Source organism: Micromys minutus, assembly GCF_963924665.1.
Source record: "Micromys minutus genome assembly, chromosome: 10".
Lineage (NCBI taxonomy): Eukaryota > Metazoa > Chordata > Mammalia > Rodentia > Muridae > Micromys > Micromys minutus.
This window is the reverse complement of record NC_137979.1, coordinates 52,002,533-52,027,847: the sequence shown is the minus strand read 5'-3', so window position 1 is coordinate 52,027,847 and position 25,315 is coordinate 52,002,533. Positions and strand designations below refer to the sequence as shown.

The 25,315-nt window shown below is 44.0% G+C and overlaps 1 protein-coding gene across 1 annotated transcript; it reads right to left on the bottom strand.

Moving 5' to 3' along the window:
• Nucleotides 1-642: 642 nt before the first annotated feature.
• DCAF7 (DDB1 and CUL4 associated factor 7) lies at nucleotides 643-23,247 on the bottom strand. Its single transcript, XM_080923836.1, has 7 exons — nucleotides 22,912-23,247; nucleotides 13,085-13,243; nucleotides 12,401-12,512; nucleotides 11,826-11,944; nucleotides 7,966-8,175; nucleotides 6,166-6,283; nucleotides 643-5,337 (listed from the first exon to the last, which is right to left on the bottom strand). Exons 1-7 carry the CDS (start codon nucleotides 23,047-23,049, stop codon nucleotides 5,165-5,167), a joined length of 1,029 nt encoding a protein of 342 aa, XP_080779962.1. The 5' UTR covers nucleotides 23,050-23,247; the 3' UTR covers nucleotides 643-5,164.
• Nucleotides 23,248-25,315: the final 2,068 nt, after the last annotated feature.

The following is a 25,315-nucleotide window of genomic DNA, read 5'->3' as shown; positions in this document are numbered from 1 at the left end:
AGTCAGATCCTGATGAACCCCTGTGTTTTCTCATGTTAACATTTACAAGTTTTGCAAAGAATAAGACTCTCCCTGGCCTGGCCACTGCTTTCCTCTGTCACACTTCCTACCATTCTTCACACACACACCTACTGACCAGCAATTCTCTGAATATGTCCACACTTTGCTTCCATAAATCTGCATGTGACTGTTCTCTTTGCCTTAGGTAGCATCCCCAATTCCAGAGAACTCCTACTCAAGTCTTCAAAACCCAAATCAGACAGCTTTCAGCTTGCGACATTTTTCTGACCCACTGTGGTTCTCACCCAGACAGAAGTAGCATCATGGTTTCTGGACACAGCCCCATGACTGCAGAACACAAGTCTGTGGATGTCCCTCCGACAAAGCATAACCAGTCTGAGGGTTATGGCCTTTGACATAGAGTAGGTGTCCGTTTTTTCTTAATTGACTAAGAAGAGAGTGAACCAACAGGAGATGTACGGTAACAAATTAGGCTATCAGATACTGTGTTAAACTGGAGTGCAGTCTAATGCCCTACCAGTATGTCTGAAACATGACCACAGGTACAAACTGGGAAGAACTGAATCACAAGAAGAAATTCCAACTATACATGTTCAAGTTTTATTACAAAGTATGATGGGCAGAAAATATGGTACTTCTTATACAGGAGGCTGAAACAGAACAAAACTGTGAGATTAGACTTCACGTACTAGGAAGTAAGGTCACAAAAGGAACATTCCACCCTCAGGTGCTTCTGAAGTCACCTCCAGTGGAGAAACTGCAGCTCATTCACAACACAGTGTTAAAATTTTATTACAAGCCCTGTATACAATCAGCCCTGTGAAAATAATATTTATAAAGGAGAAATGGTTACAGTACAGTTCTGCAAAGGGACAGCTTCCTCTCCACCTGAACAAGGGATGCCACAAAAGCTTTAAAACAGAAGGAAAGTTTAAATATATAAGAAAGTAAGGTCATACACATGAGGCTATAAAGAGCACAGAAATGGATCAGTTAGAGCTTAACATTTTGTAGAACATGAAATCTCCATTTTCTACATAGAGGTTTATCATGCTATAATTCACACTCAGGGTGAGGTAAGGGAAAGTCACTGACAGAGGGAGCAAACATACACGGGATCAAAGCAAGTGACTCATATTTGACTAAAGCTTCAGCTCAACAATTTTCATAACACATTGTACATCACAATCAGCCCAAGGTGAGAACATTTCTTTCAAATGGTAGATAGCACAGTTTGGCTTCACTGAGTTGTCTCAAAGGTGGGTGCTTGTACATTTTCCAGCTGTCACACAGGCTGTCAACAGCTTTCTTCTGGAGTTCAAGCTTCTCTTAGCTTATTGTTTCTGGCTGACATATTAGCCTAAGCCTCTTGGAGAAGGCATCTGCATGTTTCCACATTTAAAAAGTGACATCCAAATAGCAGCCCAAGACCTGCTCATTCCATAATGCCACATGCTTGACTCTGATCATTAGCAGCAATGACAGTATGGGAGAAGGAGAGAATGTAGATGACTTGAGGTGAACAAGATTGGAGACATGAGACACTCAGCTGCTGCTTTGCTGGAGCAGAGAGGACAGCTCTGAAAAACCCTGGCTCAGGGGTCATGGCATCTGCGCAGATCAACTCTCCTCTCAGAAAACCCAAATGCTGAATAGGCCCCACTTTCCTCATCCTGAGCACAGACTCTAAAGAAAACGTGTTTCGAGGCCTCTACTGCAATGGTACTCTAGCCTAAGCCAGGCAATCAAAGGAACTGCCATATTTTCACAATGGAGAAAGTAGGGCACAGTTTTGGACTGCCCACTGTGTTTGGTAAGCCCCAGTCCTACATTTCCTTATGGCCTAAAAATCTAGGGCCCAGGATGCATCAGGGAGAACATTCTACAGTAGAAAGGTAATAAGAAAGGGGCAAAGGAAAGAAAAGGAAGAGGCTAGAGGGTGTGGTTCAGTGGTAGAGCACTCGCCTAGCATGTGAGGGCCTGGGTTTGATCCCCATCACCACACTCACACAAAGTAGAAAAATGAAAAGGTTAGGGAAAAGAAGTGGATCTTCAAGAAGAACTGTGGATGCTGTGGGCAGTGGCACAAGCTTGTGATCCCAGCACTCAGGGAGACTAGAAAAAGAGGGTCCTCAGTTCAAGGACAGCCTGATCTACAATGAGAGAACCTGTCTCAAACAAATCAAAACTAAACAATGTCACCATGTACTGTTCCAATACCTGGAATTTAACCCCCAGGCATCGCCTATAGCAGCTCTGCTGCACGAAGGGATCTGGCCCCAGCTGTCACCCTCCTGGTACCCAGTGACACAGAAGCTTCATTACTGGTGCAGGAAGGGCAGCCTAGGCTGAGGCTCAGGTTTACTTCATAACTATGAAAGACAATCTGAATGTTTCTCCCCTTAGACTCTTTGTGTTCTCTAGTTTTTCCCTCTCCTCTACCCTAAAATATCAAATTTTAGTTGTAACAATCATCAAAACACTGAAGGATTCTGTCTTTTTCCTATTCTTCCTGAGCTGCCATCAGTTATCTGAAACCTAATTCTGATTTTGATAGAAAGTCACCACCCACTTGTCACATGTCAGTCTTCCTCAAGCCCTAACCTTGCAGGTCTAGGAGAGTGATCAATCTCCAGTGGGAAAATCTCAAGTCCATGAAAGCCTCAGAGCCACTCACCAGTTCAGAGCCTCTAGCTCAGCTTGCCAAAGCCACATCAATAGCGCTGCAGCCACACCAGAGCATGGAGCCTAGGGAACAGATCTAGAGATGCTGACCCACCTCCCTGTCAGTCTAAGAACTGGCAAATATTAACAGAGACTGACTCTGAAACTTTAACAGAGCTGTGCTTCAGGGAAGGGAACAGACGTATGGACTTTCTGCATCTCACAGCTACAGAAACCTCTTCCTCAGCTACAAGGACCACTTGTGCATACTACAGAGAGAGGATGAGAGGGCTGGTACTTCAAATGCCATGACCCCTCAACTGTGGGTGCATGTGTACTTGGAGACGAGGGTAGCAAGAGTCTTACCTAAACCAGATGGAGGGCAGAAAAGGAAGACTGAAGAAAGTTGACAAGTGTCTACAGAGCAAGAGAAAAATCATCACAAGTGGTTGGTTTCCAAAGCACATAGCTACCTCACATAAATGTATTCTAGTAATTGCTGCTAACCTTTTAAAACTTTGTTTTCAAGTTCTGGTTGACAAATCCCATTATTCAGACCTAGTTAAAGTCCACCCAGAACAGAGATGCTCCCCAGCATAGGTGTCCCCACAAGCCCTGCAACCACCCTGACTTCTACTATAGACTTAGCCCAGGAAGACACTGAGGACACCTACAGCAGCAACCACCAGCAAGCCCATCATTGAGGAGTCTGTACCTAGCTAGCAAATGCCACTAAGAGCAGAGGTAACCACAAACTGATACAGGGCAAGCCAAAGGTTAGTGCAGGAATTAGCATTTAGCCAGCCAGAGACCAGAAATCAGAATTACAGATTAGAAAGGCAAAGGATAAATACCTTGACTGAAAAGGCCTTTCCTTTGGGAAAAGCCCATATGTAGTGAAGCTATCTAAGACTTTTGGCATACAACTACATCAGCTGTGGAAGCAAGCAAAGACTCAGTCCATGTTCCCAGAAGAATGGGTCAACTTTTACCTCTCCAGCAACTGCAACGCGTGTGCACAAAATCATCCATCAGTTTTCAGACCTGCTACTCTCCTCATAGAGCACCTAGGAAACCTGCAAGCAGCTCAGCAGAATACAAGGCAGGCACACTCTCCATGCTCCAGACTCTGCCAGGGACTCACCTAAAGTCAGAACCACATACAAGTCCCTCCATGGAACCTGTACACGTAACGGAAACAGACAGCTGAGGCCTTTAAGTCAGCACAGCCAACCGCAGCCTACATAGTCCAATACTGCTCATAACCTTGACTGAGGTGAGGGCAAGTGCTACAGGTGGGGAGAATCTTAAATGGCTGACCCTGGGACTACCACAGTTGATTAGCTCATCATTTATGAGAACTGCCTGTCTATCTCAGTCTAAAGATTTTGGTCAGGGTCAAGCATAGACGGTACCTCTCAGAAAGTCTCTTATTCAGAGCATTCAATCCAAAGATGGGCCAGTATCCCACCAGGCAGAGGAAACTCAACAACCAGAAACACAGAAGCTTAGGTTAGAGATCTCTCTTCCTATTGTTCAAGCTCTAAACTGGAAAAATAGATTCTGAAACCAGGTACTGGAAACACAATGTAAGTTCAGCTTTCCTGAAAAGGATTCTCCCTCAGCATGGCCTTGATCAACTGCTTATCTCAGCCCCACTGGGTACTCAATTAGTAAAGCCAGAGAAAGGAACTTGAGGGTGGAACAGAAGCTTCCTGTGTCTCCCAGGGCCTTTGAGGGCCTTCAGGAGACCCAGGCTGAGAAAAGGTTGGTGAGTCAGTAGACTTCAGAGCACCAGTGCAGTTGTCAACTCCCGGTCAGGGGTGTGCCCCACGGGCAGTGACACAGGAAAGCAAACTGCTCATGGGGTCTAGGGTCCAGTACCCACTGCAGGCATTGAGGGAAGAGAGGAAGGTACAGAGGGAAACCTGTGAAATCAAGAAACTAGGAAGGTTAAATTTTTTTCATAAGAAAACTAGCCTGGTAGATTAAAAACATACAAAGTTGAGGTTTGTTAAAAAGACACTGGTGCCAAGAGGAAAGACACTCTGAAGTTGGCCTTTGTTCCCACTTAAGTGCTAACATGACACAGATAGGGACAGGAGACGGATGGACGACTGCCTCAGCAGCAGACAGACAGACATGGGGCAAATGGACACAGACAGAGCCAGTGCTTGTACTGTTCATGAACACAACAGCTGACAAACAAATATACAGAAACGTTTAATTAAAGAAGCAAAGAAGAGGAAAGGAGTGAAAATTTAAAACCCAGCCCTGGGCTGTGGTGGCGCCACACAGCACAGTCCAACACAGACAGCGGGGTAACTGGCCTGGACTTCTACAGCAGCTTCTGAACACAGTGGGTGTAAAGCAACAATAGACATACTGGCCACTGGAAACATGTTCTTCTTACGTGGGGAGGGAAGGGGGCAGAGGCTGAAACACAAAGCCCCGCCTGGTAGGTGAGGTGCCGCTGACACTACACACGGAGGATCTCCAGGCAGTTGTTATAGCAGATGGCGATCCAGTCAGGCTGAGTTGAGGCCCACTGCACATTGTTGATCTCCCCTTCGGCTGTGTAGGCCAAGATAGGGTCCTCGATGGCCCGAGGCATCTGCTGGATGTCCCAGATGAGGGCCTGATGGTCATCCGCTAGGGAAAAACAGTAAGGACATCAGAGCTCAGGCGATGGGGTAATAATCTTGCATTCAGAGAGGCAGTCGCAATTTGCAAAACATTTGCTCACCAAGACTTTGTGAAAGGAGCTTTATTTTAGAGAAGAGGAAACCAAGATTTAGCAATGCCACCAGACTTGTTCTCTCATGCCATGTAGCCAGTGAGGACCAAATCTTAGGTCCTGACTCTACATCCCAGGTGTCCTTAAGTTCCATTTACTGCACCCTGGCTAGAGAATTAGATCAGGACACTGGAGTCAGGAATCAGAAAAGTACACAAGATACACTGATCCCAAAATATGATGTCACATTCAGCCACTAAAAGTACTTGAGTGAATAGAGATGCTTCTGACGACTGTTTCCCACTTTATGTCCATTTACACAGATGATTGACATAAAGTGCTATATAGACAACATTAAAAATCCATTCATGCTACAGTCTCAGCAATAGGGACTGGGAACACAGCTAAGTGACAGAGTACTTCTTACCATGTTCAAAGTCCTAGGTCCAATCCCTAGCACCGTCAGAAAATAAACAAAAAAACTTAACTATTGCCAATTAATGTGTTTTGCTAGGTGTGGTGGCGTATGGCTGCAATGCGAGCATTTTGGAGGCAGAGGCAGAGGCAGGTGGATTGCTGTCATTTGGAGCTCAGCCAGATAAATAAGTCACCACCTGTCAGCATTATACACCAAGACCCTGTCTCAACAAAATAAATAACAAAAATAAAACAAAACCTTAAGACCCCAATGTCTCCCCCCGCCACGGTCATCTGACCCTGATGCTTCCTCCCACCATGGCTACCTGCAGTGCAGATGTGACAGGACGAGTGTGGGGCCCAGGCAATGCCATTGACACATGCTCGGTGGTTGTTTAGCCTAGCAACCGGTGTGCAAGGAACTCGAACATCCAGAATCACCACCTGCAGAAATACAAGAAAAGGCCCAATAACTGCAGAGTACAGCAGGAAAAACACTATCACACACACACAATTGTAAGAATGGTCTTTCCATTTATGGATCTAGGAATACTAGTGATAGCATTTTCTGATGGCAAAAAGAAGAAAACAATGAGCAAGCACAGATGGTGTGCTCTCCATGCTGAGAGACTGAAAGAGAAGGGAAGGAACAGGGAAAGGAACAGGCAACATGAGTTTGGATGATCTACAAGCATCTTTGCTAAGAGCCTATAAAAAAGTCTGTACATCTTACTTAGGCAGAACGCGCCTTACCAATGCAAAATCCAGTATGTTAGAAATCTGAGGCATTAGCTGCACCCAAACCAAGGCTAACTACTGCCTCCTCTCAACCAACAACCCAGCCTTCTCATAAGAACCAGCAGACCATGGAGCTTCTTCTGTCTGTACATCTGCCTACAACAGCTGGAGAGTCTGCCTAGAACACCAAGTGGGAAGGCCTACTTTCTCATTCAGTCCCAATAACTGTGACTTGGTTTAAATATCATTTAAATATTACTTGTATAACCCTTTTTTCTTTATTGTGAAATGTTTATTTGCATTTTTTAAATTAGTTATACAACTAATTAGTGACAAATTACCAGATGGATTTTATACTATTTCTTCAGGACTAGAGTTTTTAATGACTCTATATTTGAAGCTAGGAATCATGCATTCATTTCTTTAAGCTTAAAAGGCTCTTGCACACTCTGGACCAGCAACAGCACGTCCTCCATATGCCTGCTGCTTTGACTTGTACTCTTATCTCATCAATGAAGTTTCCGTATAGGATCAGCTTCCTTATTAAACACCACTTTTCCAACAGAGACACTGCTGAACAAAGGCCAGCAACGAGCTTGAATTAGACTAGAATCATGGTGACTGTGAGATCTGCACTGAGTCCCAAGCTGCAGACCCACCACCACTCCTCTGCCTGTCTTAGCTTTAATCTATCAGAAATCTGTTTACTTATGTACTTATTATTTTTGAGATAGGCTATCTCTCTGTGGCCTTGTCCCCGAACTCACTCTTAGACCAGGCTGGCCTCAACGTCACAGAGATCTGCCTTCCTCTGTCTCCCAAGTGCTGGGATTAAAGGTGTGTGCTGGCATGCCCAGCAAAAGTTTATTGGGTTTTGTGTATGTATGTATTTGGGTTTTTGTTGTTGTTGCCTTTTTTTTTTTTTTTTTTTTTTTTGGTACTGGGGATGAAACTCAGGGCCCTGGGCATGTCAGACAAGCACTCTGCCACTGAGCCACATCCCACCATATCAGAGATCCTTACTGTGCGATCGCAGTGAGTTTACAGCTACCCTAGGATGCACAGTAAGTTCCTAGCTCATCTGGCTACAGACTCTGTCTCACCAAACAAGCATGAAGAAGGTTCTAACACAGTTCTTTTGCTGACGGGATTCTCAGTCTAGTCCCCACTGGCACTGCTGGGGCTGTTTTGTGTACTGCAGGATGAGTAGCAGCCTCTTTAGTCATTACCCATGTGATGCCAGGAAGACTCAATGCTCTAACTCTTGACAATCAGAAGTGTCTCTGTATTTCCAAAGCTATCCTGGGTACAAACTGCCACCATCTGAGAGCTGCTCCTGTAAACACACTGGGCAGACTGGAGTCAAGGGGCAAGGCTCCAGGGCTTACCTCCATTCCATCCATGGCCATGGTGGCCAGGTAGTTAGGGTCCTGCTTGTTCCAGCAGAGGCGAAGCAGGGGGTGGTGCTGTGGGTCTTCATAAATGATGGTGCTATGCTCCAGATGGCGGAGGTCAAACATTCTCACAGAACCATCAGCACCCACAGAGGCAAACATGTCCCTGCCACCTCCAGCTCGGCTGAACGCGATATCATAGACCTGTTGGTAAGAAGCTTCAGAGTCAGCTCGATCATCTCCTTTCCCATAGCATGAACATCTGTCATTTCCAGGTCTGAACCCCAACTCATAACACAAAGGCAGGTACGTTTGTGGCTTCTCAGAGAATAAAGATCATTCTACCATAGATACTGACTGATTTCTTCCCATGTCCTGCTTTCTACTTTTCATCTTAAACCTGAGATAAAACAGAAACGGTGTAATCTAGCTGACTAGCACAGCACACGCGGGTTAACAGGATCCTGTATTTTCTGGCTGTTAGTGGTTTCATTTACATGCAGTCAGAGACAGATTCATGAAAAAAACAGATATGGTTCTACCAAGCTGGTTCACCTATACAACCTAGACCTGAGTGAGATCCATTTGTATGAAAAAGGTAACATGACTTTGGTTTTGTGTTTTTAAGAGGGCAACGGGAAGCTGGAGGTATGGCTTGGTGGTTAAGAGTACTTTTGCTCTTGCAGAAGACCAAGAGCAACAAGTACAATTAGGTTCAGCTATGAGTGATCTGAAACTCCGGACAGGAGGATCTGACACCCCTTCTGGTCTTATACCATGTACAAAGGTGGTACAGGGACATACGTGCAGGCAAAACACCCATACACACAAAATAAAGTAAAACTTGCTACGTGGTAAGGGCTCTGTGTGTGTGTGTCCTTATGCAGCAGAACAGCACCAGACAAAGCCTTTGTCTATCTGGTGTGTCAGGCCTCAGACAGGGTCTTATCATGTAGCCCAGGCTGGCAAACTTTAGACTGCTCTATCTTTACCTCCTATGCACTAGAATTATAGGCATCCAGGATCCTCTTTTAATCACTCTTTTCTTTTCCTGTTGTTTTAAGACAGGGTCTCATATAGCCCAGGTTAACCTTAAACTTGCTATGATATAGCCAGAGATGACCCAGAACTCTTGATCCCCCTGTATCTGCCACTCAAGTGACAATAGTAGACATGTGTCACTATACCTGGTCCTTTTGAATCAGTCAATCTTACATAGATTTCTTTACTGTTAGAGGAAAAGGGGTTAGCATATTGATCAGAAATAGATGGGTATCAACTAGCAGTATTTGTCTCTTAGTATCCAGAGCGGCCAGAGAACCTACCTTTTTTTTTTTTTTTTTTTTTTTTTTTTAAAGATTTTTATTTTATCTGTAGGAGTGTTTTGGCTCCTTGTATTTATGTGGTCTGCAGGAATAGCTGGTAACTGCAGAGGCCAGAAACGGGCATAGGATTCCCTGGAACTAAAGCTAAAGATGGTAAGCTGCCATGTAGGTGCTGAAATTGAATCTGGGTTCTCAGGAAGGGCAGCCAGGGTAACCACTGAGACATCCTTTTAACCCCAGATGTTACTTTTTATTTGTTTGATTTTGTTTTTCAAGGCAGTGTTTCTCTGTGTGTCACTGGCTGTCCTGGAACTTGATTTGTAGACTAGGCTGGTCTCTAACTCAGAAAAGCACCTGCCTCTGCCTCCTGAGTGCTAGGATTAAAGGTGTGTGCCACCCCCGCCTGGCTTCAGATTCTACCTTTTTTTCCCCCAAAGATTTTATTTATTTATTATATATAAGCACACTGTAGCTGTCTTCAGACACAACAGAAGAGGGCATCAGATCTCATTACAGATAGTTGTGAGTCACCATGTAGTTGCTGGGATTTGAACTCAGAACCTCTGGAAGAGCAGTCAGTGCTCTTAACCACTGAGCCATTTCTCCAGCCCTATCTACATTTTTTTAAAAAGTGAGATATTCTTCATATTCTCTACCCTGATGTCAGCTGTCATTATTACCAAGATTCTAAAGTGTGTTCTGTGCTTGGCATCTGCTTTCCTGTTGGCTCTAGGTAATCCCCAGGCAGAGACACTAGAGATGCCCACAGTGTGGCTCAGAGCACAGAGCTCTCTCAGCTTGGGTAACTGCTCTGTTACCCGTGTTCCAAGTGTGGGGCTCATCACAAAAGAGGGAAGGTGGAAACTCCCAATGTACTAAACTCCCCTCTACTACATCTGCCAGGCAGCAAACCTTCCCTACCCCCAACACACACACACACACACACACACACACACACACACACACACACACACACACACAGGGCACTTCCTCAGACAGATTTGCCATCTGCAGGCTTCTTCTTTCCAGTTTGCCATTTTCTTTGACCTGTTCCTGCTCCTCCTGCTCTTCTCTGTGTTACAGAGACCTGACTGCTACAGGCCAGGTTTGACTGGGCCCCAGATTTCCTGTCTGCTTCTGAATGGTTCAGACGAAGGAATCCAAGGTGGGAAATTGGATTCTGGAAAGCAAGAAGCTCAACACTATTTCTGCCTCTCTGTTCAGAAGCATGTCTGCTAGGTAAGGCCAGACCCTGGGCACCAGTAGCCTTCAACCTGGGGATAGTGGACTCCCATCCATCCCCTGCTTTCCTTTCCAGTCCTTCACTGTATAAGCATTCTCTTGGTTTAAATCCCTTAGACTTATTCTTGCAAGCCCTCCTTCCCCATAATGGGGGCTGAACCTAGGGCCTCATGGATACTAGGCAAGTACTCATTCATAGAGCTGTATTCTCAGACACTAAGCAGTTCCCACCTTTGAGTTAGTCGGCTCTAGCAGAGAACAGAGGCTGTCTCTACTTGACATTTTCACAAGTTCCTTTAGTGGTCATCTCTGCAGACACACTCTTCATTTGACCCTTGGCTTAGCAGGAGTCAAGTCCTATAGTCTTGCAAAAGAGCTTACTCTCAGAAGAGCAAAACACCAAAGATCAAGTCCTTAGAATAGCTACCTGGCACCATGATACTCTGTAGATGACCTTAAGGCATCTTTTTTTTTTCTTATACAAACACTGATATTCCTCCATGTGCAAGTAAAGGGACAGCAAAGAAACTAAGACAGGGACAGCCACTGTGGAAGCAGAGATATACCTGCTTCCCCAATCACCAGAGTGATGCTCTCTCAGCTCTTCTATTAAACAGAAGAAACACCACCAATAAGACACATTTGCCTCCTAACAGGACTAAATGTAGAAAGATTAAATAAACATATTAGTTTATTTAATAGTTCACAGACTAGTTTCAGAGAAAAGTGGTTAATTAGTATTGTCTGTCATGAAATTTTCCTCCTTCCTGTTTCCCCCCACCTCCAAGAAGCCATTACATTTCGAGAGAAGTGTTACTCTAAAATTATTCTTCAATCTCATCAGCTTCTAGGATATCTAGAAGAGACTTCATTAGAAAAAACCCAGCAAACTCTGACATGAAAGGAGAAATGAGAGACCATGGGTTAAGTCATTAGTGTCATTTAATGATACGTTTGGGGGAAGGGGGTAAAAGAACCTGCTGTACATGACTGACAATTTAAGCTCACTCCTTGGAACCACAGTGGGAGGAGATATCTGACTCCTTAACACATGCACCATGGTACACATGTGCCTGCACAAACACACATGTTCTCTCTCTCATAATAATAGTAATAAATAAAATAGTTTTAAAAGATGCATTCAATGATAAGTGCTATTTTCTGTTTTAACACAGTATAATTCACACGCCAACATTATGACCTATATAGACTGCAACAGTTCGAGAACAGTATGTCCTCTCACCCGCAGGTACAGACAGCACAGGAGAAAAGGAAGAACATCATTACCTCTTTGTCATGGGCAATTAGCTGGGTCTTCACATGGCCAGACACGAGATTCACTCGTCCCAGCACCTGCCCGGTCTCTAGTCCCCAGATGGTGCAGGTTGTGTCAATGCTTGAGGTACCTGCAGACACCAGAGCAAGTCAGTGCTGATGAGGCAGGTTCCACAGACTCCCCTCTACTCTGCTTGGCCCAAGGGTCAACAGGCAACAACCACTTCCTGAAATCCCACCTTTGTTGTCTGTGTGGTGGGGAGGAGAGTTTCTTGAGACAGAGTACCCTGGTGTAGTTCAGGCTGATCTTGAACTAAAGATCGTCCAGCCTGCACTCCCGAGTGCTGGTGTGGGTGTGTACCACACCTGCAAGACCTTAGATTTAACTGAAGAGATGTGACAGACACACAGAGAGAGCTAAGCTCCCTATGAGGAAGTAATAACTATCTTCCATATTTAGCCCATTTCACCCCTGGTCTGTTTATAAGATGAGGTGCACACCAAAAAACCCTGGATAAAAACTCGCACTGGCCAGATCTGAGGGAAAGTATCTTCACTTTCCTCAATCTGGAATTCACAGCCCTCACCTAGAAGATAAGGATCCACCTCGTTCCAGTCAAAGGAGGTCAGGGGAGCACAGAAGTCTGAGTTCTTGTTATTGTTTAGCAAGCACTCCAGCCTGGTCTCTGTTTCACCAACCTGAAGAAACAATGATTTAAAACATTAGCCTACACGTACCACCCTCAGAAAATATTTTTATGATAAAAATAATAAAAACCAAAGGAACTCTGGAATTTGGACTTCTTTTACAACTTGCCCCTTTCCCAGCTTTGCTCTAGGCCTCTACCCATGCCTCTTTCTAGAGCCCCGAGAGGCCTGTCTGTGGGGCGGACCCTAGACTCCCAAGCACAAAGGAAGGGAGGATGCTCCTGATGTTGAGCTCGGCTGAAAAGGGAAGAGCCACACAAATAATGCAGCAGAATCAACATCCTGAGATTTATTTACTCAAAAATATCTTGACTATTAATGGAGTAGGAGGTCCCAAGTGTTCTCTGCTTCACAGGTTTGTCCCCATCAGCAGCAAGGCTCTATGGCACCTGGGCTACATTTCCTAGAAAACCCACTGAGCTGAAACAAGGTCAGTCTATGGGCACTTCCTGTGATTTCCCTGCAGCAATGATACTAGCTGTCTGCTCTTCAGGACCACACACTGATGACAGCTGACCTTAAGAAAGCGTGTCTGGCTACCTGCCAATCAAGCATCTGCTTACCCTCCACACACGGAGATAGTCACCACTTGTTGCCAGAAGGTCAGGATAGACGCCTTTTGTGTCGGGAATCCACATGAGCTTTGTGGTAGGATATGGGTGGTCAAAGGTGTTCCGGCAAATAAACTCTGAACTCTCCTCATCTAAACCAACAAGCTGAACCTGCAAAACAGCACAAATGAACCACATGAGAGTTTGTTTGTCTTGAGTAATATCAAATACTTCAGATTTCTGGTCAGTCTTAACACTTCATTACACTGAGTGCACAGTCAAATTATTATGGTGAAGGATCTCTAGACTTCTGATCCCAGCACTAGATAAAAACTCAAGAATCACAGGGTTCAGTCAACTCTACACAGATAGAAAAGGAGAGAAGATCTGAATACAGGTTTTCTAAGTCCTGAACAAACATCCTCCTCCCTCTCCTGTTCCCCGAGACCATCTGATCAGCCTGCCTCTCCCCCAGGTACTGAGATTACAGGGTCACAATCCCAGCCTACCCAATGAAATGCTAGGAACTGAACTTCATGGAGTCCATGCCACCCTCGAGCTCACCATGTACACAGGCCCCATCTCCACCTTCCAAGGTTTGCTCTATTTATTGGATCCAGTGGTTTTTCCCATTGAGTTTCGGTTCTCTATATACTTTTGCTCTTTGCACTACTGGATTTCTTTGTGAATTTTAAGAGCATCTCTTTAAAACATACAAAAAGCTACTGAGGTTCTGACTCCAACTGTCTTGAATCTATGGGTCAGTTTGGGAAGAACTGCTAACTTAATAACACTGAACCTAGTTATTTAGGTCACCTTCAGCTTGTTCCAGCAACACTTTAAAGTTGTGTGTGTACAGATCTTCAACTCTTTCACTAACTTTGTTTCTATGTAACTGTCTGATACTACAAATTATATATATATATATATATATATATGGTTTTAGCTGTATTTTCCCCTATACTACCTAGCATAATTTTTAAATTCCATTTTCAACTTTTTTTTTGCTATTATGTAGAAATAGTTTATTTTATACATTAATTTTAGATCTTTAACTTTGGTACAATAATTATTATACATTTGTAAGGAATTTTCTGTGTGTATTATAAACTTAGTCACCACCAGATTTTTCTAGAAGTTAGTCATAGATATGCAAGGTCTATAAATGTGTAGGGGAGATAAGGATTATGGGTGCAAAGGAGACAGAACCCTGTGCTACTTCAGAACAATAAAAGCAGAGCAAAAGATAATATACTGCTATGCTTTTGCTGTTCCTGCTTCTCTTCCTCCTCCTTACTTTTCTCTTTCTCCTTTTGTTGTTGGTTTTTTTGTTTTGTTTTGTTTTTGAGACAGGGTCTCACTGGGTAGTTCTGGCTGTCCTGGAACTTGCTCTGTAGACAAGATTGGCCTCAAACTCACAGACATCCTCCTGCCTCTGTCTCTTGAGTGCTGGGATTAAAGGTGTGCACCACCACTGCCCTTAACACAGACTATTACTGACAACAGTTCAGAGGCAACTCCAGTCCTTGGATTCGGTCTGAGGGGTGAGGAACGTGGCCTTAGGGTCCTTACCGTCTTCCATCCAGGCGTAAGTGGAAGGACACAGGTAGGCAGATAACTTCAAAGTAAAACTGAAAAAGGGTTACGCTCACTTCTAAAAGTTGTCTGTCATCGTAAGACATTTCTCCCAAACCCTAAATATCAGATCCTGTGACCATCTCCTACTCAAGGTCCCCTGGACTCAACAATCAAGGCTGACTGCCACCCAATGCTGGCTAACCTACCTTATCTTCCATTCCCTGTTCTAATCACCATTTCCCACCTTCTCCCTTTCCTTACACATCTTTCCAAATTTGTAAATTATGCTACAGCCTCCTTTCCATGAACCCCAACCCCGATTAATATTTATACATTAGCGACATCAGGCTTCTGGGACTCTACCATTCACTAGCTACAGAGTCTTAGCTGTATTACTTACTGTTGTTAATCCTGTTCCCAAGATACCTACTCTTAATAACTGTGTGTAAACTGTCTTTCCCAATGTATGAACTTCAACATTCTATCTTACTTCTTCCGCAAAGTCCTGGCAGTTTTCCTGACTGTATTTTTCAGTGATTACCAGTATCATGCATTTGACAGTTAATCCCATAGTGCCTCATGAGACTCTGATATTACTGTTTTGTGTAGTTTCATCTAGTAAATGTCTTAATGACAGGGCTAGTCTTTTTCTTTTTATACAGTTGGCTATTGTTTCCAAATTCAGCTTTTTTGTGCCTATTTCTAATATTCCCTGTGTTTGGATACTGCTCTCATTATTTCCGGAACCCAAGTCCCAAGAGCAGGATTTCTGTATTAGAAAGTTGTGTGCTAATGGTGTCTGAACTCAAAGCCACACCAGTGTTCTGCCTTTGAGCTAGATCCCCATCCTTAAATTTTAAAGAAAAGTTCTAGTTTATTCTAGCATAGTGCATATCTAGACAACTGAAAAGATGGAGCCGCCAAATGGAGATCCCATTGGGAGAGTAATCTACCCACCCAGGACACCAATTTGTAAGCAAGCACCCCATTGGGAGAACAATCTACCCAGCCAGGACACCAATTTGTAAGCACCCCATGCCTCCAGCTTGACCCCAAGCTCTCCTTAGACCAGCTGTTTGCAACGGTGGCTCTGTATTACAATCTCCTGAGAACTTTAAGAACATCCTAATGCCCAAGCAGTATCAGAGCAGTGAAACAAGAATCTGTGGTAGTGAAACAAACAAGCATCACATCTGCCAGAGTACCCAGTGGTCCACACACAGAAAGGGTTGAGAGCACTGTGCCAGCTTTGCCACATCAGGCTGGATGACTGAGCCAACCACACCCACTTATGCGAATTTGGGACCTTAATCCTACTTAGTCTCAGGTCTTTGTTTAAAAATGTGAAAAGACAGACACACTGCTGCATGGAGATTCAGGACAAGCTGCAACAGGGTGACAAGCCTGAAGAGGGGCGAGACTTGAGTCTTGCAGGATTTGAGACTTGCTTTCCACTGCCTGATCTGTCCCCAAGGCCTGAGACTCATCTTGTTCAGATCTCCGCCTAGTTGGAATGACTTCTCTTACCTGAAATCATTTTTTTTCTTCATCTTATGTGTATGGCTGTTTTATCTGCATGTATGTCTGTGTACCACTTGCATGCCTGGTGTCTGAGAAGGCCAGAAGAGGATATCAGAGCCCTGGAGTTACAGATAGTTCCCTGCTGCCATGTGGATGCTTGGAACTATCTGGGTCCTCTGCAAGCAAGAACAGCCAGTGCTTTTAGGCACTGAGCCATCTGTACAGCTCCCACCCCTCAAAACTATCTTGAGTAGGCTCCTGTTTTTAAAAATAGTTACGGTCTCTGTGAGGACAGAGTCAAGCCAAACTAGCTTTCATGTGTTTTAAGGTAAAAATGTATGGGTAGAAGAAATGGCGCAGTCATTAAAATACTTGTCTCACCAGCACAAGAACCTGAGTATAATTTCTCTGGAAACCAAGTTTAAAAGCCTGGTGTGGGTACAGCTGTAATCTCAGCTCTGGGGAGGTAGGGACAGGAGAATCCCTAGAGCATGTCAGTCTAGCTGAATCCAAGCTCCAGGTCCCCCCAAAATCAGATGAAGAGCAACTGAGAAAGACTTGTCACTAACCTTTGGCCTTAATGCAATGTATAGACACACATGCACACATGGTGTGTTTTAAAAAAAAAATTAAAGCACCTTGGCATTTAAGAGAACTGATAATCAAATAAATCACTGTAAAAACTTTCTAGTGCCATACTTTAAAGGAAACAGTTTCTTTGGAGCACCTTAAGCTGTGTTCCAACCTACCTTCTATAGTCTGTCTATATTCCAAGTCATGACAAAGGATGAGGGGATGCTCCAGAGAACACTACATCAGAGAGTACAGACTAATGAGAACATATGCTTGAAAAGAACACCGAATTCCTCATCACAGGACTATCTGTAACCTCAACTCCACCTTCCCCAGCGGGTTGTATCTTCAGCATTTCAAGATTCTGTTATTCAGGTGAGTCAAGAAACCTACTTCCATGTTCCAAATAACATTTTTGTAGGAACTTGTGTTTAGCCCTTGGTTAGCTGACTCTGACATGTTCAAGCTTACATTTGGATAAGCAGACATTTACATTTTATGATTGAAGAGACTGTTAAGTAGTCAGAGAATGTTCACAGTACAAAGTAAGATTGTAGAGCTCACACTAGCTCCACTCCTGACTGGGCTTACTAATCTTGGCAAATTCTTACTAAGCTCTACAATGACTGGGTATCTTTCCAAATTATTTTTCCATGTATTTCTGTGTGTTGGAGGTACGTATGGTGGGTTCTTTATTAACAAAACAACAAACCAAAAACCCAACAGAGACTTGTTTCATATAATTTATTCCACAACTTGCTTTGAATAAGAGTATCTTCTCAAGTCAATACAAATGGTCCCACCTCCTTCTTCTACAGCAGATTGTGGTAAGCACACCTCAATTTATTTAACTGTTCATTTACTTTGTTATATAGTCCACTGTCTTACTGCTACCAACAGTGCTACAGTGTTTAATTATTTTTGTATTTATGTGTTAAAGGCTTTTATTGGATAGATTCCTAGAGGTGTAATTGCTCTATCACATTTTACATTATTTGTGTAATTTGTGTGCACACGTTCATACGTATGTGTGTATGCTTGTACAGGCCAGATGTCAACATCAAATGCCTTCCTCAATCCTCTCCATATTACTTTCTGAGACAGCATCTCTCATTAAACCTGGGACTCATCAATTTGACTCAACCATCTGGCCAGCAAGTTCCAAGGATCCCATTTTTCTGGGCTTTGGGGTTTTCTATGTGGATGCTGGAGATTTGAACTCAAATCTTCACGCATCTCCCCAGCTTCACGTCTTCAATTCTCCATCCTACAGGGCTCCAGGCTGGTGAGGCAGGACATGCCCACAACCCCAGCACTGGGGAGCAGAGGGAGGATGAGGCTAAGGCAGGAGGAAGAAGAGTTTAAGGCAAGCCTGACTACAACTAAGACCTTGTCAAGAAAAGGGGGTTCTGGGACTGGTGGTGACCCCAGTATTGAGAGGTGGAGGCAGGAGAATCAGAAATCCAAAGCCAGCCTAGGCGTCATAAAACCTTGCACATAAAAGTAAAAAGTAAAAAGTTATAGAACACTAAGAGGAAAACGTAGACAAAATACATTAAGATGCAGACATAGATAAATAAGAACTTTCTGAAAAGTCCAATAGCACAGAAAATAATCCTAAGAATTGAGAAATGAGATTGTATGACATCATAAAACTTATGCCCAGCAAAGGAAACAAATCAGCAGCATCAAGAGGCAGCTCACAGAATGGATGAAATCTCTGCCAGCTAACTACATTGACAGAGGATTAATATGCAGATATTATATAGAATTGTGAAAAGTAGAAACCAAAACCCCTAAATCATATCAACAAATGTAAAAATTAATTCAAGTGGCAGTTTTCAAAGAAAAAAATAACAAAAGGCCTATAAATACTTGAATGTACAATTGAAAACTACAGATTCCATCTCACCTCAGTCGGAATGGTTATCATTAAGAAAATAAATGCCAACAACTACTGGCCAGAGTGTGAAGAAAGAGGAGCCATTACACATTGCTGCTGGGAATGTGAACTGGTACGGCCACCATGAAATTCAGCTAAAGAATAAACTGCTCATGGTGGTTCATAATTCTGGCACTTGGGAAACTGAGGCAGAATCACTGCTAATTCAAGGCCACCTGGACTACAGTGAGAACAAAAGAGGAATAAAGCCCTAAGACTAGAACCACATGATCCACTCCTGCTATATACCAGGATCCTCAGTCAGCACACCAGATACTTACATATCCAAAACTATTCTTGCACTGTTCAAAACAGCAAAGATACACACTCAACCCAGAGGTCCATCAACAGATGAGTGGATAAAGCAAATGTAGTGCAGACACAACGGAATTTTATTCAGCTGTAAGAGAAAAGGAAGTTTGCAGGAAAATGGGTGGAACTGGGAATCATCATGATGTTAGGAGAAACAGACTCAGAACAACCAATAGTGTTTTCTCTCACATGTGGTACGTTTATATTCATATAGCTACACACACACACACACACACACACACACACACACACACAGAGGAACATATATGATAGGAAGGCAAGTGGGAGAGCTGCTTGGGCGAAGAGGGGACAGGGAGAAAAGGAAAACAGGGACAGGAAGGAGGAAGGACCAAGAACAAAATATAATGGTATGTATAAAAATACAAGACACTCTTCTAAAAATGATAACAAAATTAGTTTTAAAAAAGGAAAAATTTTAAATTGCTTCCATTTATACTTTTATTGACAATAAAAAAAAAGTGCCAATCCTCCAGTACCCCTGAAAACACTCAAAAATAACCTTTTGCTAATCTGACAGGGAAAAATGGCATATCTTACGCCAGCTTATTGCTGAGGGTGGAGATAAGAATTAGACATGTCAGCTTCCCATCCTTTAGCCTTAAAACTGATGGTTTTGTCTCATCCCTCTGGTGGGAACTCCTCCCCAACAATGCCTACACTCAGGCCTCCCTTCCCACATCTATTCCGTTCTTTCTCAGTGTAATTTGTTTCCCCACTCCTAGCACAGGGGTTGAATCTAGGACATTACACACACTAGTCAAGGATTCTACCCACTCAGCTATACCCTCAGTTTTGTTTTTACTTTTAAAGACAGGTTCTCACAAAGTCAACCTGGCTAGCCTTAAATTCTCTCTATAGCCCAGGCTGGCCTTGACTCCATGCTCCCCTTCTTGGGGCTCCCGAGTAGTTGTCAACCTGTGCTCCCCTTCTTGTCCCAAAAGACCTTTTTCCCTTTGTCCAACAAACCCCTACTGTGGAGAAGTGCACTTCTGAGTTTGGCACCCACAGCCATAGACACCCTTTTTATCCTCCCCCAGGGTCCAGCATCCGACTGCTCTTCCTTCCATACTGAGAAGTGCTGGGAAGTTAACCCTGGCAACTGTCATCCGCTGACAGTCAGCCTCCCTCAGCCTCCCGTGCTCTGCCGGGCCTCGGGCCTCGCCATCTCCTGCCTTCTGCCTGTGCAGTCACTCTTCACACCTTCCATGTTAAACAAAGCCCTAGAGAGGTGAGCTAGGAAGCAGAATCATGTTTACTCACTGAAAAAAAAAAGTGTTGGTGCTTAAAAAAAAAAAAAAAAATCACAGTATTGCTATCTCCTCTCTTGGACTGGCCCTGAAGTTGGGACCTACTGAGATTGTCACCACTCTTGGCCTATCTTTTTCCCCTCATTTTTACTTTTTGAAAGATTTTAAAATTTTTATTAAGATTTTTTTTATGTGTGTATGTGTACTTCATGCATGCCTGTTGGTAACCCTGGAACTGAGTTGTGAGACAGCATGTGGTAGGAGTTACCCTGGTTCTAAGAGTCCACCCCCACCCCCATTAGATAGTGGTAATCATGCTTTCCCTAGTTTGTGTGGCTTTGGGTGAACTGTCCTCTGCGTCTCAGCTTCTTTCTGTGTTAAGATGAGCTAGGGGGTCAGATAATTTAGTTAGGAAACTTTTTTGTTCTTGTGCTGGGGATTGAACCCAGGGCCTTGTGCATGATTGATTTTGGTTATATCAGCAGCTATGGGAAAGTGATTAATGACTCCAGGTGTTGGTTGATTTGAATAACAGATGTTTATCCCACACTTAAACATGTCCACTGTGGTGTTCCACAGGAGTACTGTGTATCCTAAAGGGGAATACATTTTCTTTCTTCAAGGAGCTTCTGATAACAAACAAGGAGATAAGGCACTTCTATTTTAGAAAAACAAAACCCACAAGGTAGTGGGACATGGTGGCATATGTTGGAAGATGGAGGCAGGTGGATAATGAGTTCATCCCACCTGGGCTACATGAGATTGTCTCAAAACATAATAACCTCACAAGAAATGAATGATATATGTTTATTATCCACAGAAATGAAAGTAAAGACACACATGCTTCTGGGGTGTTTGTTTGTTTGAGACAAGGTCTTACTTTGTAACTCTGATTAGTTGGGAGCTCACTATGTAGCCCAGGTTAGCCTCAAACTTACAATAATTCTCCTGCTTCAATCCTTTCAAGGGCTGGTGACAACCACCAGGCACAGCTTGAGGGTTATTTTATATTACATATTTGCTCCTTAGGAGGCACTGGAGAGATGGTTCAGCAGACAAGAGCACTCGCTGCTATTGCAGAAGACCTGAGTTCGCTTCCTAGCACTCACATTATGTGGCTTACAACAGCCTGTAACTCCAGCTCCAGGAGACCCTCCTCTGGCCTCTGCAGACACCTAGTTTCTCCTCTTTTAGATAAAATACTCTTGAAGAACTCAAAAGGGGAAAAAAATTAATTTGTGTGAAAAAAAAAACCCACAGTCCTTTGAGAATATTTTACTTTTATTTCTTATGTGAATCCTTAAATAATATTTCTAGTGGTCTTAACCTTATAAACACCACACACACCAGAACCCTGAAACCCAGACCCAGTTTTACTCCTACTGTGGGGGAAACAAAAAGCCACTAGAGAGGAGAAAAGAAATAAGACTCTTCCTTAGGGAAGAGCAGCTCAGCACACACTCCCTGGAACTGTAAACTGTTGGTGTATGTATGAGGTCTCAGCAATCAAAGTCCACCCTTTTCACCCATTTCTCAAAGAAATGGGGACCCTTACCCAGAGACACACACGTGCTCCTGAAATACTATAAACAAGCCTAAAACGTTCAACTGTTTTCACCTAACCTTCGAATGTAAAACAGAAGCCCTCTCCTGTAACACTGTTATCAAAAGTGTTATCAAAAACAATAAAATTTGGTCTGTTCAATGCCTTATAGTTAAATCCTAGACCACCTACTTCTTCCATCCCTCCCACCATCTTGTCATTTATCTGCAGTCTGATGTTCACTGGTGTAAACCAGAGTACTGGCTCTAAACACCACTGTCCAAAGCTTTCAGTAGCCCTGATTACTGTCATTCATATTGTTTTTCTCACTCAAATTACAACAAAAGACTAAAAGGTAAGAGATTAGGGAAAGACAATTCTTTTCAATACTTTCAAACCTATATTCCACATATAAAAACTCTCTCTACTAGCGTTTTGAAGTGAAGTGATGATGTACAGCAATGCTGCAAATCAACGTGTAAGGAACCACGAAAAGAATAGGTCAAACGTCATCTTTCTCTATTCAGAAATAATGGCGGGATAATGCCACAGCCTAAGGTTTCCAAGGATAGACTGTTGGTGGGAGGGTGAATATCGAGGAGCAAAACCAATGACCAATGACAACCTAGCATTAGGGCTCTGTATCCATGAGAAACACCTGAGATGGGGAAGATCTTGCAATAAATAGCCCTAACAGAAATCTCGCGTGGCCAGGAATGCACGACCACCAATCCAAGCGCTCGCATCTTCCTCCACTGCCTCTCTCCCGCCCCCCACCTAGCAACAGAAGCACTGCGACAGAAGTGGGGGGAAAAGAGAGGGACGGAGGATATGGCTTTGGGGGTGTAACTCCGGTTTGAAACCTGCTACTACCACCGAAAATCTTATCCCTGCCTCAGGCATGTCACAACACTGTACCTCAGTTTCCCCGGCTGTCAAAACTAAATAAGAGGCAACGAGTAAGACACCCTCAGCAACAGGACCACAGAGGACCCACCCCCTTGCTGTAAAGGCGAGTTCGCAGGGGAGTTGTGAAGTCTGGGGCTACCGCCCACCTCGAGCGTTCCTCGCCAGCTACAAGCTGAGCCCCTGCACAACTCACCTTGTTGTTGTACTCCTCCACGAAGCTGCCCAGCGCCAGGCGAAAGCGCTTGTCCGGCCGCACGCTCCAGTTCATGGCGTACACAGTCCAGGGCGCTTCATATTTGTAGATCTCCTTCCGTTTGCCGTGTAGGGACATGGTGGCGGCTGGGCCGCTGAGCCGGCCGGAGAGGCAGCGGGCTGGAGCACAATACAGGCGGGGAGCCGGGCTTGGGTCCGCGGGTCCGAGAGGAGGCGGGGCCGGGGCGGTCAAGAACGGCCTAGCCTTCCAGCCGGTCCTCAGCTACACACACACACACACACAGTCAGCCCAGCCAGACCACCAGTTTCAAACCAGCTCCGGCAGCGACTACCACCTTCCGTTTGGGGATGTCGGCCCGCCCTCTCGAAACGGAAGCCACGCGACCCCGCAGCGGCGACGAGCGTTGGCTGCCGAGCACGTCCTTTCCAAACTGTTCCTTCTTTTCATTGGCCAACACGGTCGTAGCACCCGCGCCCTTCTCACTATTGGCGAAAATGTTTGTCATTCTGCTCATTTGCCCCGCCCAGCTCCTGGGGGCGGGCTCCTTTGAAATCCCAAAGATCATTGGCTACCCAAGATGTCAGTCAGACGGATAACGGCGCAGTGCGGGTGAATGGGGGCGTGGGTGGCAAGTGGGCAAGTGTTACCCCTCTACGGATCCAAATTCCAGGCCAAGAGTGAATCCTGCCACGTCTCCACTGTTGTTACTGTTCTGATCGCCTCTCTCCACTAAGAGTAACTGTCAAATCTACCTTCATGGAGGTCTATTTGAGTTAATTTCATCTCCGCAAGTCCGGCGGTCCCTCAGCCTTTGCCAACCGAGAACTCTTTTCCAGCTCCAATGCCCCCCTTTAACTGTTCTCTTACAGGCCTGATAGAAACGTTCAGGGACAGGCTAGATTGATTAAGGCTTTCCTATAGATACTAAAAAGACTCCTGAATTCTAGGATTGATTTGCAATGGATCTGGCTATTAGTTGCTTACCTTCCTTCCCTGGGGTGTAAAGAAGCCAAAACTTAATCCAACCTTAAATGTCTGTGTGCCATAAATTTGAAATGCAGAAAAGCCAGAATCTGGGTATACCATTATAAATGTAAATACTCTTTACGCTACTATAAAGAGGCTGTACTGAATTGTTAGGGGGTATTATAAAACATACCACATGTGAACAGGTACCCACAGAGGTCAGAAAATGTATCTGATCCCCTGGAACTGGAGTTACAGATGGTTGTGAGACACCATGTGAGCACCAGGAATCCAACCCAGGTCCTCTGCAAGAGCATCCAGTGCTCCTGAGGGCTAGCTATACTGTCTCTCCAGCCCATAAAATACAATTTTTTATGAATGTGATTTTAACAGAAACAAACACTGGACACCTTGAGGGACAATGGTAAACACTTATCAACCACCTTTAGTAATGGCCACCTGTATGAACAAGTCCACTGTGAATTTTCTTTTCTTTTTTTTTTTTAAAAAAAAGAGCCTAGGCGTGGTGTTGCACACCTCTAATCCAGCTCTTGGGAGGTAGAGTCAGGAAGATCAGAAAGTCACTGTTATCCTGGGCTACAGAGCCAGGTAAAGGCAGCTTGGGCCAGTTGAGAATGTTTCAAAATAATAAAAATTAAAAAAAAAAAAAACTGGATATCTAAGTGCATTTTATTGAAAAGTTTTGTTTCTGTACTTATCGGGAAATTTTGTCCGTAGTTTTCTATTGGTTGCATCCTTTCTGATTTTTCAGCAGGTTAATAATAATGACTTTGTATGATGATCTAAGTAGGGGTCTTTCTATTTTACAGAATAGGTCTTGTTTAAAGATGGGTAGAATTTGGCAGTGAATCCATCCAGTTCTGGGTGTTTCCTGACTTAGTGCTTCTTCTGTCTGGCTGCTTGCTGTGGATCTGATTAAACTGCTACTATTCTCATGATTTAACTTTGGCCGGTTATATATGTATAGGAATTCACCCATTTTTTTTTCTAGTTTTTGTCAGGTGTAGAATATAAACTGGAACGGAACTCCTAACGGTTCTCTGAATTTCTTTGAAATCTGTTGATGTCCTGTGATGTTTCCTGACTTGAAAGACTCTAGAATCACTTAGGAGACAAGCTTTGGCATATGCGTGGAAGGGATTATTTAGGTTCAATGAAGACTCACCTTAACTGTGGGCGATTCCATCCCATGGCTTGGAGTCCTAGACTTAAGAAGCAAGCTCTGAGTGTGGGCCCCCAACCCCCTCTGCTTTCTGACTGTAGACACAATGTGACCATTTATTTGCTTGACAGACTGACTTCTATCCTATGATTACCAGTCTGTAGGTGTCTTTGCCATTAAAGTGGTTTTGGGTTGTTTTGTTTCATTTTGAGGCAATAGATAGTCAGATCTTGG